Source organism: Paramisgurnus dabryanus, chromosome 22, assembly GCF_030506205.2.
Source record: "Paramisgurnus dabryanus chromosome 22, PD_genome_1.1, whole genome shotgun sequence".
NCBI classification, from domain to species: Eukaryota; Metazoa; Chordata; class Actinopteri; order Cypriniformes; family Cobitidae; genus Paramisgurnus; species Paramisgurnus dabryanus.
In genome coordinates this window covers 30,411,869-30,427,185 of record NC_133358.1, presented here as the reverse complement: position 1 = coordinate 30,427,185, position 15,317 = coordinate 30,411,869, and the positions used below count along the sequence as shown (strand labels likewise).

General features: G+C 40.7%; 1 protein-coding gene across 1 annotated transcript in view; it reads left to right on the top strand.

Annotated features, from left to right (window-relative positions):
* The window catches only part of ntn2 (netrin 2), a 32,128-nt gene continuing 16,811 nt past the window's right edge, over positions 1 to 15,317 (top strand). Inside the window, exons 1-4 of the mRNA XM_065258832.1 lie at positions 1 to 106; positions 1,174 to 1,337; positions 11,268 to 11,446; positions 12,061 to 13,304. Of these exons, the coding sequence (XP_065114904.1) occupies positions 12,266 to 13,304 (1,039 nt within the window). The 5' untranslated portion in view covers positions 1 to 106; positions 1,174 to 1,337; positions 11,268 to 11,446; positions 12,061 to 12,265. The remainder of the gene's footprint in view (positions 107 to 1,173; positions 1,338 to 11,267; positions 11,447 to 12,060; positions 13,305 to 15,317) is intronic.

Sequence of the window (15,317 nt, the reverse complement as noted above, 5' to 3'; positions counted from 1 at the left end):
ATGGGTGTATTTGTTCTGTAATCTGCACTCAGGTGGAGACCAATCAAAGTTATTTTTGGACCTGAAGAAGTGAAACTGAAGACTGCCGTCGAGGTGCACTGTGATGGTATCATGTTCTCCTATTTGTGTCATGGCACTGGATTGACATCTTTTTCATAAACCGTAAAATTTATATGGTACTCCAGTGTACTTCAAGAATTCTGTGTCAAGTACATGCTTTAAAGTGAAATGTCTTTATGAAGTGTTCAGTGTTGATAAGTAGTGGATCAACCCTTTTAAGGGAACGTTCTGGAACGTCTGCGCGCAATCAGTGCGCAACAGTTCTGGATTCACCCCGCGTTACTCGTGCGTTACGGGATGATTATTGTAATTATAATAATTGATTTGGTGGACACGCACCGCATCTGCCTTTGGTTTGTGTGGTGTATTCTGCGCTCATTACGCGCACCATCTGGAATCTCCATCACACACACACACACACACACACACACACACACACACACACACACACACACACACACACACACACACACACATGCGCGCACACACACACACACACACACATTTCCCCGAAAGTTTCAAATCAACGACTCTTGAATGAAACAGTTTGAATTGGGAAATATGTAAACATCAGTGCCAAACGCGCACTAGAACATCACCGGATTTAAAACACGCATGAGGAGAGACGCGTCTAAAACCAGACCCTCAACCACACACTACATGTGTCTCAAAACCAGTTGAGCTCCCTACACAGAAAGCATTTTGGGGGCGTCATTTTGAAATATAAAAACTCATAGGTGAAATGATGCTGTGCGCGCCTGTGGTGCCAAAAATAACAACCTAATCTATGATGCGCAAAAATACCGTACGCAACTACAGTATGATGCCATAAAATGCTGCTGGTTCGGAACGCGTTAATGATACCCAACATGACACAGCTCGCCTGTGGTACCCCAAATGCTGTCTAGGTAGCTAACTAAATAGGTTTTGAAACACTCCCTAATGCATTTCGAGTCTGGAATTGTTCGGGGCTCTCTCTTTCTCTTTATGTGTGTGTGCGTTAAAGATGTTTGGAGAGGGGGGCACAGTCTAGTTTCTCACCTTGGCTCGCTCTCCCGCACCCCTCCTCTCTCTCTCTCTCTCTCTCTCTCTCTCTCTTTCTCTCTCTCTCAGTGGTGATGGTGTATGAACAGATCTCGTGAACGGGACGGATGAGAGTCTAAGCGCTGCGCTTTCCATTCACCATCAGACTACTAAGCCAAAATAAGGATCGGACCTGGATTTATTTTTCTCTTGTCTGTATTTGAATGAGGTCTAGAGAACCAGACTGGATTCAGGTAAGTTTATTACAAACACTTGTTGAGTTACTGCATCGCACATTTTTACAATAATAAATGTTTCACTTAAATGATAAATATTTACACCTATATATCGGATTTGTTTGGTTGAACAAGAGCTTTGCAATCGCAACTTTCACAAACATTTACTAGCTTTTCTGCTAAATAATAACATTTACCATTGCATCTTAAATACTACATTGTCTGTTCCATGTGAAAATATGAATAGCATCATTTACATTTTTGCAAATACTGTCATCGAGTAAAGAGTAAACGAATTAAACAAAATGACAATATTTGAAGTTCTTTGAACACATAGTAATTTATCAATTACGGATTAAAATTTTGATAGTAACCGGTTAACATGTTAGACTTTTGCAAGGGTTAAGAAAGTGAATTTTGCATGCATAATGACTTAATTTGAATCACAAATGTGCTGATGAGTTCAAATATGATTTAGAAAAAGTGATGATTTTTAAACATTTGTGACCCTGTCTGTGTCTAAAGTCTCATAATCTAATGATGAGATTTGGAGCATCATAGTTTGATTTCTCATTGATTTCAATCTTTGACATGATCTTAGTCAATATTAAGTTTATATTTTCTCAGAATGTTCATGAGTCTATGTCTCAAATTTTTGTATGGCACTTCTCATGTTATTGCTTTTCTAGGATGAAGTCGCTTTGGATATAAATGAGAAAACTGTCAATTACAAACAAACGTCTTTAGCTGGGTTTACACATTTAAGATGTAGGCTAATAATTTAAGTATTCATTTTTTTTCATATATTGATAAAACAATCATTAAAATGAACCGCAGCATTCACAGTCTCTGATAATAGTGGAGGCCCTCAGGGGCCGGAAAGACAGGTGGGCAGTAAAAGAGAGAGTTTTCTTTATTTACACTGACTGTTTCAATCATGATTTAACATGGCAAACTGAAAGCTGCGCTTGGTTCCCAGTCCGTGCGCGATGCCAAGCAAAGCAACTCTTCACGGGCCCGTCTTAGGCATGCGTGACACCGGAGGGACTTCTGCTTCCCCTGATGGATGTGGCACACGTGTGTGTGTGTGTGTGTGTGTGGATTCCTGTAATTTTATTGCACTGAACCCCCTATCTAGTTTCCCCGAGGTCACAGATGAACTGTGGAGTTAAACTTTGAGAAAAACATTTACGCCTGCCTACAGCCGACCCTCAGAAATCAAACGGTTTCAAGCTGTCAAAACGAAATGCGGCGTGTTTCACAGTAAAGTCAGAGGTGTAGCGGACGGGGAGAAAGATCTGATAACTAAACCATCTGGCTGTTTGATACCCGACCTACTTAAACCATCCCAAACTCTCTCTCTCTCTGCCAGCGCTGTATGTAAAAAAATCGAAAGTTTTCACTTTATTTACTCCCCTCTGAACACAATGATCATAGCTGTCAAACTCCAGGAAAGACAAAGAGGATCATAAAAGTAGCATTAGGCAAACCTGCGCTGTTATGTTTTTCTATTAGTGTAAGAAAGTCATACGTGTTTGTAACGCCAGGAGGGTAAGTGATGTTAAATGAAGAGTAACATGTAGAGTAATAACCTCATCACACCGTTTCGTGTTGACACAGTGTCTGCAGATGATGTGGGCCATTATTTCGTACGTAGTTTAGAGATGAGATGACATCGAGCAGTTCTGTCAGCGCTGGGCAACATAAGCGCTGTGTTTTTCAGCTTGACTGAAAGGTTTGGATCCGGCTCAGTCTTGGCCCGGTCCACCTTAGCAGCTAAAGTCAACATGGCCTATATTTCACTCTCCACCTCTTCCAGCGCATTACACCTCCTGTGTGTGTGCGTGTGTGACACTTATTCTTGCTTTTGTCAACAACAAAAATGTTCACCTCCAAATCACTGCTTTGCTTGAGTTGCATGCAGCTGAGTCGGTGAGGAACCTGTATATTATCTGATCTTTCCCCGAGATAAGGGAATATGGGATACTGTAACAAAAGCTCATGTCCTTCGTGATGCCACAGAAGAACAATTTTGTTTTTGTCTGATTTAAAAAATATTATAAAACGTTAACCAAGAAATGGTTCTTTGAGGAACTAAAATGGTTCTTCTATAGCATCGTCGTGAAGAACATTTTAAGCACCTTTATTTTGTAGGAGCCCTTACAAAAATTAACCATGTTTTGTTTGTGTTAAAAGTGTAGTAAGCATGTTTTTAGTGTAATGATAAATATTACAAATATACAGTAACCATGTATTTTTGGTTTATCTGTAGTAAAACCATGGTTTATTTTCTGAGCTTTATTATCGTGATTACTTAAATCTCAAACTTGTTTTAACCGTCAGCATCTTTTTTTTTGCATGAATTTTTCTTTAATTTTGTAAAAGCCAAATTACGTAGGTTTAAACGTCCTGTGTTTACCATTTAGGTACAGATATATAACAATTTTACTTATCCAGACAAGAGTTTACATTAAATCATTAAAGAGACAAACCGTCAGCATCTTTGTGATGTCACAAAGATGGACACCACGAAATGACCGCTTACATTTACAGCCAAAATTTGGTTTCTCCAGGTAGACTGGTAAATATCAAAAGTAATATTAAGAGTAAAATGCTGTAAAGTCTGTTTCTGTGTTTCATATTAGAAACTAAAGCTGAAGTTTATTCAACGAGATCTCCAAACATTTCAGTCTAATCTTCACTGACATATTTCAGCAAGGATTGTTTGGTGAATATGTCAAAATGTGATACAGATTTGCAAAGAGGATGTTATTGAAGTACGGGGCGGTTAAAAACTATATTAGACCGGACAGCAAACCTGCAGCTCATGAGGACAAACGCACCAAAGCACTTTCACATGTGAAGAAGGCGTGTCCGTAGAAATCTTAAAGACGCAGTAACAGAAAAACGGCTCATTTCATTCCAAGGTTCAGAGAGAGGTTAGAAAATCTAAATGAAACACGAAATCACGAATGCTTTTGCTCAAAAATAAAAACTTTATTATAAGTAGACCTCAGGGGGAAAAACGTATAATATTATAAAATTGTACGATACAACCCCTTTAGGAGTCGAGCTTCAATCCGTGAGTGTTTTCGTCTGTGTGTTCATGCATTCAATTTTAAGCATGTCAAGAGGTCAAGGGTCATAAAATAGCAGGTGACAGCCGTAAAAACGTAATTGTGGGAGTGTGTGTGCCTGAAGTGATTCTATCCTGTCCGAATCTTGTGTTGCTATAACTCGTGGGGTGTGCCTACACACACAGACGCACACAGACGCACACACACAGTCCAGTGTGTCCAGTCACAGTGCAGTGTTAAATGATTCAATCTGTTGTAGCTCTGGCATCTTATGACTGTGTGTGTGTGTGTGTGTGTGTGTGTGTGTGTGTGTGTGTGTGTGTGTGTGCGTCTGTGTGTGTGTATGAGAGAGAGAGAGAGAGAGAGAGAGAGAGAGAGAGAGAGAGAATGTGTTTGTCAGTATTTGAACACGTCATAAAATTATTTGTGGTTTCCCTCCCGAGTTCAAAGCTGGTGATGCCTAGCGGTGAAATTTTTGTTGTCAAATGGAAAGAGGTGTAAGTGTGTGTGTGTGTGTGTGTGTGTGTGTGTGTGTGTGTGTGTTAGAAAAAGCTCAGACGTTATTCCATACATGAAAATCACAACACCACCTTAAAACTACACAAACATGTACACAAACATTAATCTAGAAAATCTTCCCGTAAAGTTTTAATGCTTCTATATTTAGCTTATATATATTATAATGACTAACCCAATTACTAAAAGAAAACATTTTACATTATTATCATTGTAAACAAATTATAAAAATATATCATTTACGTGATTTCTGAATTATTATTATTATTATTTTATTTTTGAGGGCATCTTTAATAGGAAAGTTCATCAAATGTAGTTCTCTCCTCTCTTTCACAGTGTATCAGTGTAAAGTGTGTAGTAATGATGAACTGTTTACATTACTACACGAATCAACAATCAATGTGTGACCTGGTCATCGTGTGTGTTTTTGTGAATGTGTGTGGTTAAGGATCAGGTTCTGCTGTTTTAGTCAGGGTTGGGTTGACTCAGTGCTGTGTGTGAGGGTCTGGTCGCAGTGGTTACATTCTTTTACCGGGTCGTTTTTTTCCACTCGTTCACTGAGGAAAGGTTTATTAATGAGAGATGAGGTTCACACACACACACGTTTTGGAGGAACATGTATTTAACTTGTCATTTCGCTGGATGTGGCTTTCTTCAGCTGACCACCTTAAAGCAGCCTTATAATGACCCCGGGTAGATGAATTATTTCTGCTTTTATTATTATACTGCGTACGGTGCAGTACTGTATTCATATTCTTCACATTACTTTCTGAGTTTAGTGAAGTTAGTGGTGTTGTGTCGATCAAATTTTATTCATTGAAACCCTTGGTATAAAATGCGTTTAACATTATTTGTGCTACAGTCAGATATGAGTTTTACCTCAGATAATGTGACTTGGATACGTGGAGATATATTTTTAAACTATTTTTCATGCAAACGAAATTATAATTGCTCTTTTCTCATTTTTTAAAAACAAAACTAAGAACTAAAATCTTAACTATGTAATGGCTGATATTTCCTTCAGATCAGCTCTGTTAGTATAAAGGTGCAGTTTGTCATTTCTGTGCTTAATTGCTTTGCACATTTGGATAAGTGAAAGTATTTAAACACATAACATCTTTAAACCTGTCTTGTCTTCTGTAGTAAAAACATACACACTTCAGCGGGATATCTCAGCGCTCCATATTTAGTCATCCTGCAAGAGACTCTCATTCTTCATTGTAATCGCTCTCTCGCTCTTTTTTTCTCTGTCTCGTATAATTCATCTGTACTGTGACACTCTTTATCTATCTTTTCTGTCCTCCATTTTTTGGTCTCTCTCTATTTCCTCAACTCTGTCCATATTTGTCCTTCTGTGTTTTATGTAAAAAATGAAGGTAGGAAAGATTACAGGTCTGTTATTAAATACTGTTAATAAAATAATAAATACACAATTTTCTGTTTTTGTCGTCCTTTTTTTGTGGCTGGACTTGATGTACCTTGCAGCAGGTTTTATGTTTTTTCTCCCAGTATGTATGGTAGTTTTTTCTTTTATCTTTGTGATGGTTTGTAAGTTGGGTCAAAAATGTTTCTTTAAATTTTCTTTAAAGTTTCTGATTTACAATTTTAAATTCATTTGGTGTGTAGTGTGTATATTAGGTCATGTTAATGATATGCATAGATACAAATCCTACAACAAACACATGGATAAGCTGGGCCGGTTGACGTGGACAAGAGAGTCATTATCATAATCCCGCCCGCTACTGAAATACAGCCTGTAAGTCGTCTATGTTTTCATATTTATGATCCATGATTTAAACATTCGTTTTGAGCAGTGCTGTTTCGTTTCTACGATCACAAATGCAGACATGATTTTAATGTTTTAGTATCCTTTATCTTACCAACAGTGTTCGAATTATGTCAAAGCTTATGGGGGGTCCCCTAGCTAAGCCCCACCCCCTGGCCAAGCTCCACCCCCCTCATTATAGGGTCGCTGTGATTTCACAATGTAAGATGTGATCGTCCTTGATCAACAATCATCTGATTCTATTTTTAAACAAAGAAACCCCAAATTACCCTTAACTCAAACTCTAAAAAAGTTTACCCCTCAAATTAGTGTGAAACACTGGCAAGGGCAGAACTTTTAAACAGAATAGGGGTGAAATAGGGTGGACTCATTCTTAAATTACATAATTTTACTATATAGTAGTGGTTAAATGGATGATTACATTGCGTTTTTTGAGTCATAGATTGAATAATTTTCGGATCAGCAAAACTGAAAAATTATGAGCATATAAAAATAGAAAAGAACAAAGTTACAAATAAAGCAAGATCTAACAGTAGTATTTAGGTACATAAATAGAATCAAATGAATAATAACACTGTCTTCTTCACTGTATAAATTACATATAATTAATCTTTTTAAAGATACATAATTTTAAAGATAGTTATCATGCCACCAGGTTGAAGGTTGCTGTCCCCAGCACTCACAGCAGCCCCATTCGCGTAATTTGCGGGTGGTATACGTCCCCACCGCTTTATGACCAAGTTGATTGTGCCCCAACTTCCGACCACGAAGTAATTCTTGCGTTCATAATCATAATTAGGGTCCATATTCATTTAAAACGCATGGACAACGCATGACGCGCCGCTGCCTTCTGCTTTTCAAAGCGGTCGCCTGTGAACACGAGTTTTGTTTTAGATGCGTCTATTTCAGTCCACTTGCTGCACGTTTAGATTTAAAATAAACTTGAGCGCAACTTGATACCTTGATAAAAGGTAAATGTAAATGTAAAAAAAAGGTAAAAATCTACCGGTAAGTTATAACAATGATTAATCTATTAATAGTTATTCTTCATCTATTTCATGCAAACGCTATGGGACAAAAAATATAGGGGAAAACATTTGATCCTTTTCAGCAGTTTTTGAATAAGTTTAATTGAATACTATTAAAATACCTTATGGTAGGGCTGCATGATTATGGCAAAATCTTAACTGTTTTTAGACTATTTGCATTGAATTGGAAACGATATTTTTGGAAAATATATTAAGGCTGCAAAGAATAGTGCACTGAGGATTTAATTATATTATTTTAATATAGTCAGTGGTGAACTAAAGTGGGCCGGTCTAAGACATGAAACTCCAGGGCTGAAAATGAGTCCCACTTCGGCCCTGCATGTTACATTTTTCCAAGGTTTAAAAAATCACATGCAAAAGATACTTTCTACAAATAATTATTTATTTCTGAAAGATGCGTAGTTGAGCGATAGGCTAAGTATTAAAGAGACTATCATTTATTATCATTTAAGCGTGATTTCTTCTGCTTTCCTAATAAAATATTTTGTGTGACTGGGTTGACCAGCCGTCAGTCTGAGTGGATAGCTTTGCCACTGTTATGAAATAATTGTTTGAGAAGATTTAAAAAAAAACCTTAAACCTAAAGATTACTAAAGATTCTTACCGCAACTGAGGTAAAAAATACTCCACACGCAGATAGAGACATTAACTCGTCTGTCAATTCCTCCAGAAAACAGCATGAGGCGCACTTGCGAGTTTCTTTATTTCGGACAGAAGTCATTTGAATTATTTTATTGCGAAATTGGGACAAATAATGGACAGTATCGCTTTGTGACACGCAAAATGAGGATTTTAAATTTATGTAGTATTTTAATTTTAATAAAAACCAGGGGACCCCCCTAATTTATATTTTTGTGCTTTATGGGGGGTCCCTTAAGGCTTATAGGAGGTCCGGGACCCCCCCAGACCCCCTTCAATTCGAACACTGCTTACCAATCTGTTATGTTCTGCTCAAGCCGTGCTGGTAAAGTTGATCGATCAGCTGGTCATCTGCATTTTCTGGATCAGATTCGGCTTGTATTTATAAGGTAGTAAAGACGATATTAACTACTGTCAGTATTGCATTGTGACCAAATCTTTCAAACATGGTAACGAGCGTCACATTTTCAGCTGACATCAGAGTTATTCAGGCCAATCATAACAAACAGATTAGATGGCCAATCAGGGACACAGAGCTTTTCAGATTGATGAGTTTTGTACAAAATCAAAGCATTTGAGGGAGGCAGGGCATAGAGGAGATAAAATAATGTACGGTATGTGGAAAATCTTGTGTTTTTAAACCATAAACCCCACGAACAGATTGTATTATACCAAATATACAAAATAACATTGTTGTTTGGCAATGAAATAGGTGCTCTTTAATTTGTTTATAATTTGGCCATGATGTTTAAAACATGCAGTTCTGTTTATGTAGTGAGTGTTTCACTGTCAGTAAAAACAGTCAGGATGAAAAAAAGGCACTTAGGCTGAGAGAAAGGCACTCAAGGTGAGAAGAAAGCAGGCAGCAGAGTGAGAGAGATGTTGTGTGGGTGAGAGAAGCGAGCAGGGGGAAAGAGGGGCACTCAGGGTGAGAGAGATGGTGTGAGGCAAGCAGGGTGAGAGAGGGGCTGTCAGGGGGAGAAAGAAGTAGTCGGGGACGGGGTGAGAAAGGGGCTGTCGGGTGAGAAAGGGGCGGTCAGGGTGAGATTGAGGGGTTAGTTAGGGTGAGAGAGGGGCAGTCAGGGTAAGAAAGAAGCAGTCGGTTAGAGGGTGAGAAAGGGGCCATCGGGGTGAGAAAGGGGCAGTCAGGGTGAGATTGAGGGACTGTCAGGGTGAGAGTGAGGGGCAGTCAGGGCAAAAGAGGGGCAGTCAGGGTGAGAAAGGGGAAGTCAGGGTGAGATTGAGGGGCAGTCAGGGTGAGAGAGGGGCAGTCATGGTGAAAGAGGGGCAGTTAGGGTGAGAGAGAGGCTGTCAGGGGGAGAAAGTAGTAGTCAGGGACGGTGTGAGAAAGGGGCTGTCTGGGTGAGAAAGGGGCGGTCAGGGTGAGAAAGGGGCGGTCAGGGTAAGATTGAGGGGTTAGTTAGGGTGAGAGAGGTTGAGAAAGGGGCAGTCAGGGTGATTGGCAGTCAGGGTGAGAGTGAGGGGCAGTCAGGGTGAGAGAGGGGCAGTCATGGTGAGTGAGTCAGGGTGAAAGAGGGGCAGTTAGGGTGAGAGAGGGGCTGTCAGGGGGAGAAAGTAGTAGTCAGGGACGGGGTGAGAAAAGGGCTGTCGGGGTGAGAAAGGGGCGGTCAGGGTGAGATTGAGGGGTTAGTTAGGGTGAGAGAGGGTGAGAAAGGGGCAGTCAGGGTGAGAAAGGAAGTGAGTCAGTCAGGGTGAGTGAGTGGCGGTCAGGGTGAGTGAGTCAGGATGATAGAGGGGCAGATAGGGTGAGAGAGGGGCTGTCAGGGGAGAAAGAAGTAGTCAGGGACGGGGTGAGAAAGGGGCTATCTGGGTGAGAAAGGGGCTATTGGGGTGAGAAGGGGGCGGTCAGGGTGAGATTGAGGGGTTAGTTTGGGTGAGAGAGGGTGAGAAAGGGGCAGTCAGGGTGAGAGAGAGGCAGTCAGGGTGAGTGAGTCAGGGTGAGAAAGGGAGTGAGTCAGTCAGGGTGAGAGAGGCGCAGTCAGGGTGAATGAGTCAGGGTGAAAGAGGGGCAGTTAGGGTGAGAGAGAGGCAGTCAGGGTTAGAAAGAGACAGTCAGGGTGAGTGAGTCAGGGTGAGAGAGGCAGTCAGGTTGAGCAAGGGGCAGTCAGGGTGATTGGCAGTCAGGATGAGAGTGAGGGGCAGTCAGGGTGAGAGAGGGGAATTCAGAGTGAGTGAGTCAGGGTGAGAGAGAGGTAGTCAGGGTGAGAAAGGGGTGTCAGGGTGAGAGAGGCAGTCAGGGTGAGTGAGTTCTATAAAGAGATTGAGAGTAAAATAATGAGTTTAATTCTCTGTTTAGTGTTTGATGATGTGTGAATGAAGTAGGTAAAAAGAAAGAGAGGATGTTAGGGTGAAACAGAAAGTATTAGTTAGAGTTGAAGTTCATGTTAATCTCTCGTATAATCCTGTTAAACTTCAATTAGTTTAATGTTGTGAACACATTGCAAACTACAAACAAGCAAAAGAAACCTTCTTCCTTTAACCACAACTGTATTCACAATGCAGCACATTCACTTGAGTAACTGAAGACTGGAATTATGTACTGAGAATGTTCAATATATATACACAGCAGTTGACTTATTTATATGTGATCACAGTGATAAGGAGGGATATATAGGACTTAAATGTAAATGTTTCTGTTGAATTGAAGCGTGTAGGGGCTTGAGGGGCCGTGTGTAGCGCAGCAAAGGGGCCCGTGCAGAAAGAGCCACATTGATATTCACATCACACACACACTGTGACAGGTCCTGAGAGAGGAGTTTTACTCTGGTTTCACGCTTCATTGCTCTCTGTAGAGCTGTACAAGTGTGATTCAGCTCAGATACACACTAATGTCAAACTGTTTCTCATTAACTCTAAACAGTGTCCGGATCTCATCAGATTCCCCCCCGGCGGATCACATGTGCGTTGAGCGACGCATCGGAGCATCGGCGGGGTTCGAGAGTATCGAGTTTTATACATTTGGTGTGAGTTTGGATCGGGTGGCAGATAAGACGCGGAGTGGACTGTGATGGTGGATTTCTCCAGCGGTTTCACTTTTAGGTGCGTCGTCATTTTTCAGATATGTTTACTGTTTTAGACATCTAGAAAAGCATCTGTTTGCAGATCTACGCGGCGTGTAAAACAATGTCGCCTTCTTTTTGCTATTCAGACCCCCTGGCCCTCCACGGCCCCAGACTCACAGAGAAACCATGACGAATCTGAGCACAGACAAGACCGATGTTTACAGAGACTAAATTAACCCAGCCTATGTATATCTCAACGTTCTTAAAATGACTCGTATGGTCCAAACGTCTATAAACTGACATTTATAAACACACTGAGCATGCATTCACCCAACTTTTTTTAAAGAAACATGGTATTTCACAGTTGCTGAAGCACACATCACCATTACTCGTGTTGATATTCGCTGTATAGGGTTAGTGATCTGAACAGACCTATCCATTGAAATATCGAAGTAGAACATTCATCTGATATCACCGAATTTGTCATTGCAAATGTTTATGGCTGCAGTCTAAGGCATAACATTTCTATTCATAGCTACGTTAAAAAATATAAAACAGCTTGAATATGATGAAGCTATATATGTGAAACTCACTCACTGTATGTCGCTTTTCACTGATTTGATTTATTGACATTTTACGCCTTTTTTCCAGACACACACGCACGTTGCTGAAGGATCATTTATCTACCGACGGTTCCTTGCTGAGGTGTTGCTTTGAGATATCACACATACGCCAGACTGCGCCAGTCTGAAGAGACCCTGCGACTGCATTCGTTTATTTGACTTCTCTCTCGCCACCCACCCATCTGGATTCTTTCCCTGCCCTCCCCATCTTCATCTGTCTCTCCTGTGACATCATGTGGAGTGTTAGTAAGTTTCTTTCTTTGGTTAGTGTGTTTCATACGCTTCCCTGGGCCTACGGCCATAGCCCAAACCCGTTCTCTGGCCCGCAAGCGACACAAACGGACCCCTGTTATGATGAGACGGGTGCCCCCCGTCGCTGCATCCCAGAATTCATCAATGCTGCGTTCGGGCAGGAGGTCGGCGTTTCCAGTGTATGTGGCCGACCTCCGTCTCGCTCCTGCAGTCTGGTAGAACGCGAGGACCGGCCCGCCGTCCGTACGTGCCAGGTCTGCGACGCGTCTGATCCTCGTAATGCCCACCCTGCCTCCTACCTCACTGACCTCAACTCCGCCCACAACCTCACCTGCTGGCAGTCCGAGAACCTGCAGGGTTCACCGTTTAACGTCACCCTGACGTTGTCGCTCGGCAAGAAGTTCGAGATTACCTACGTCAGCCTCCAGTTCTGTTCGCCGCGACCCGAGTCCCTGGCCATCTATAAGAGCATGGACTACGGGCGAACCTGGACTCCTTATCAGTTCTACTCCTCACAATGCCGTCGTATGTACAATCGGCCAAACAAAGCCACAATCACAAAGCAGAACGAACAGGAGGCGTTGTGCACGGACGGACACACCGACGTCTACCCCCTTTCCGGCGGCCTCATTGCGTTCAGCACGCTGGACGGACGTCCGTCAGGGAAGGATTTCGACTCTAGTCCCGTACTGCAAGACTGGGTTACGGTCACTGACATCCGAGTGGTCTTCAGTCGCCCGCAGCACCCTAGAGCGCTGCCCATGTCTGGACGTGAGAGCGAGGATGCGGCCGTGGCCCCAGGAGCCATGCCGGCGTATTATTACGCTGTAAGCGACTTCCAGGTTGGTGGGAGGTGTAAATGCAACGGCCACGGCTCCAAGTGTGTCAAAGAGAAAGACGGAAAATTGGTTTGTGACTGCAAGCATAACACGGAGGGGCCAGAGTGTGACCGATGCAAACCGTTTCACTACGATCGACCGTGGCAGCGTGCTACAGCGAAAGAAGCCAACGAGTGTTTAGGTAAGTTTGACAATCATTTTTATCATAATGAATGATCTTGATTATTTGGTTTGAATGGAATGATTAGAGTTTTAAGTCACAATGCATTCTGGGATTGGGTTTTCAGTGCCAGATTTTTCCTTGAATCAGGAGCACATCTACTGTATGATGGCTCAAATTGCTGTCTAAGTAGGCATTTTGGAAGGGAGCAATTGTCTGGTGTTATGAAATGATCGCTTGGCAAATATGAAGGTTAATTCTCATCTCGTGTCTGAACATGATTTATTGAATTTGGAAGGTTTCTGCCATATCAGTATTAATACTGGATACATTCCATAGAATACACACAGACGGACAAAGACGCAGAGAAAGAAAATGAAAGACACATGCATTGTGTTTATGTATGTCTGTAATGCAGTATGTTAATCTTTATGTAAACCTTATCCCGTAGGGCAGGTCTGAACACAACACAACACATATAGAGCAGACTGAGAGTGTTGCAGTATTACTGTTTCTAATCTCATCACAGAAGATGGGGAACTAAATGACTTCAAATGTTAAAGTCGCATACATGCACATCTTCAATACATACAGTCATGGAAAAAATTAGGAGACCACCGCAGTTTTGTCTTTAGAGGAATATTCCTCTTTTATAAAAACGTTTTGATAATTTACCCCCATGTCATCCGAGATGTTTATATCTTTCTTGTGCAAAACTTTTCAGAATTTTTCTACAATATAGTGGACCTCAACAGTTTCAATGCAGCTTCAAAGGGCTCTAAACAATCCCAAGCGAGGCATAAGGGTGTTATCTAGTGTAACCATTATTTTTTGCTTAAAAAAATTGTACTTTTTAACCACAACTTCTAGTCTTGCACTAGCCATGTGATGCATCGCTTTGACCTTACGTATTACGTAATCAAGTCGAAAGGTCACGCAAGCCTCGGTTGGAATTGTTTAGAGCCTTTAAAGCTCCATTGAAACTGCAAACTGTTGAGGTCCACTAAAGTCCACTATATTGACAATGTTTTTTAATTTCTTTTTGACTGCAAAGAAAGATGACATGGGGGCAAGTAAATTATCAGGATTTTTTAATAAAAGTGGAGTAATCCTTTAAAGGATACATGCACTGATACAATACAGCCATGGACATTTTTTTGGAGACCTTTCTACATGCATTATGACCATTTCTGTCCAGTGTCTGTTGAAATCAAACATCAGGATTGACATAAAGTCACTCAACAGCAATGTTAAAGACATGTGAACGATATGATAAAAAATCTGGGTTATAACACCAAATATTCATGTAGATGCAATAGCACAAAGTGTGAAAATCGTGCATATGAAACGCCAGTCCTTCCCATTCACTTCAACGGCGCATCTTTTTGTCGTTTTTTTTATTTTGTCTGTTTTTAAACCATTTTCGCTTGGGTTTAGGGTTAAATTTCAGATTTGCTTAAGGAGGTTATTTAATATACAGGTTTCTCCAAGTTTTTTTCTATATTTAAGCCATGGTCGCTTGGAGTTGGGGTTAAAATTGGGGTTTGGGTTAGGATGTCATTTTTATATAACAAAAAGTTGTTCTAACCCTAAAACCAAGCGAAAATGGTAAAAAAGCAAAAAAAAGAGAAACCAATAAAAAAAACGCCAAAAAAGATGTGTCGTTTAAGTGAATGGGAAGGACTGGGTATTGCACGATTTTCACACTTCGTGCTATTTATACACAACTCCTTGAGACTGGGTTTCAAATTGTTCCTAAAATGTATGTAAAACATTACTATTGTTGTTGAAAAATGAATTTGAACTTTCTTTGCAGTATTCAAGAACTGAAAACACTGCATCTTTTTTACTATTTTAACCAATTTTCCCCATTTCAAATTTTCAGTAAATAAATGCAAATAATTTTTTTTCATTTTACTTAAACCCATACCAAAAAATGTTTTGTTATATTTAGACAGTAGGTTGACAGTAAAGTTCATTAAGTATTAATTTTTAAACAACAGTAAATTTTTGAAATTGAGATTTATACATCGT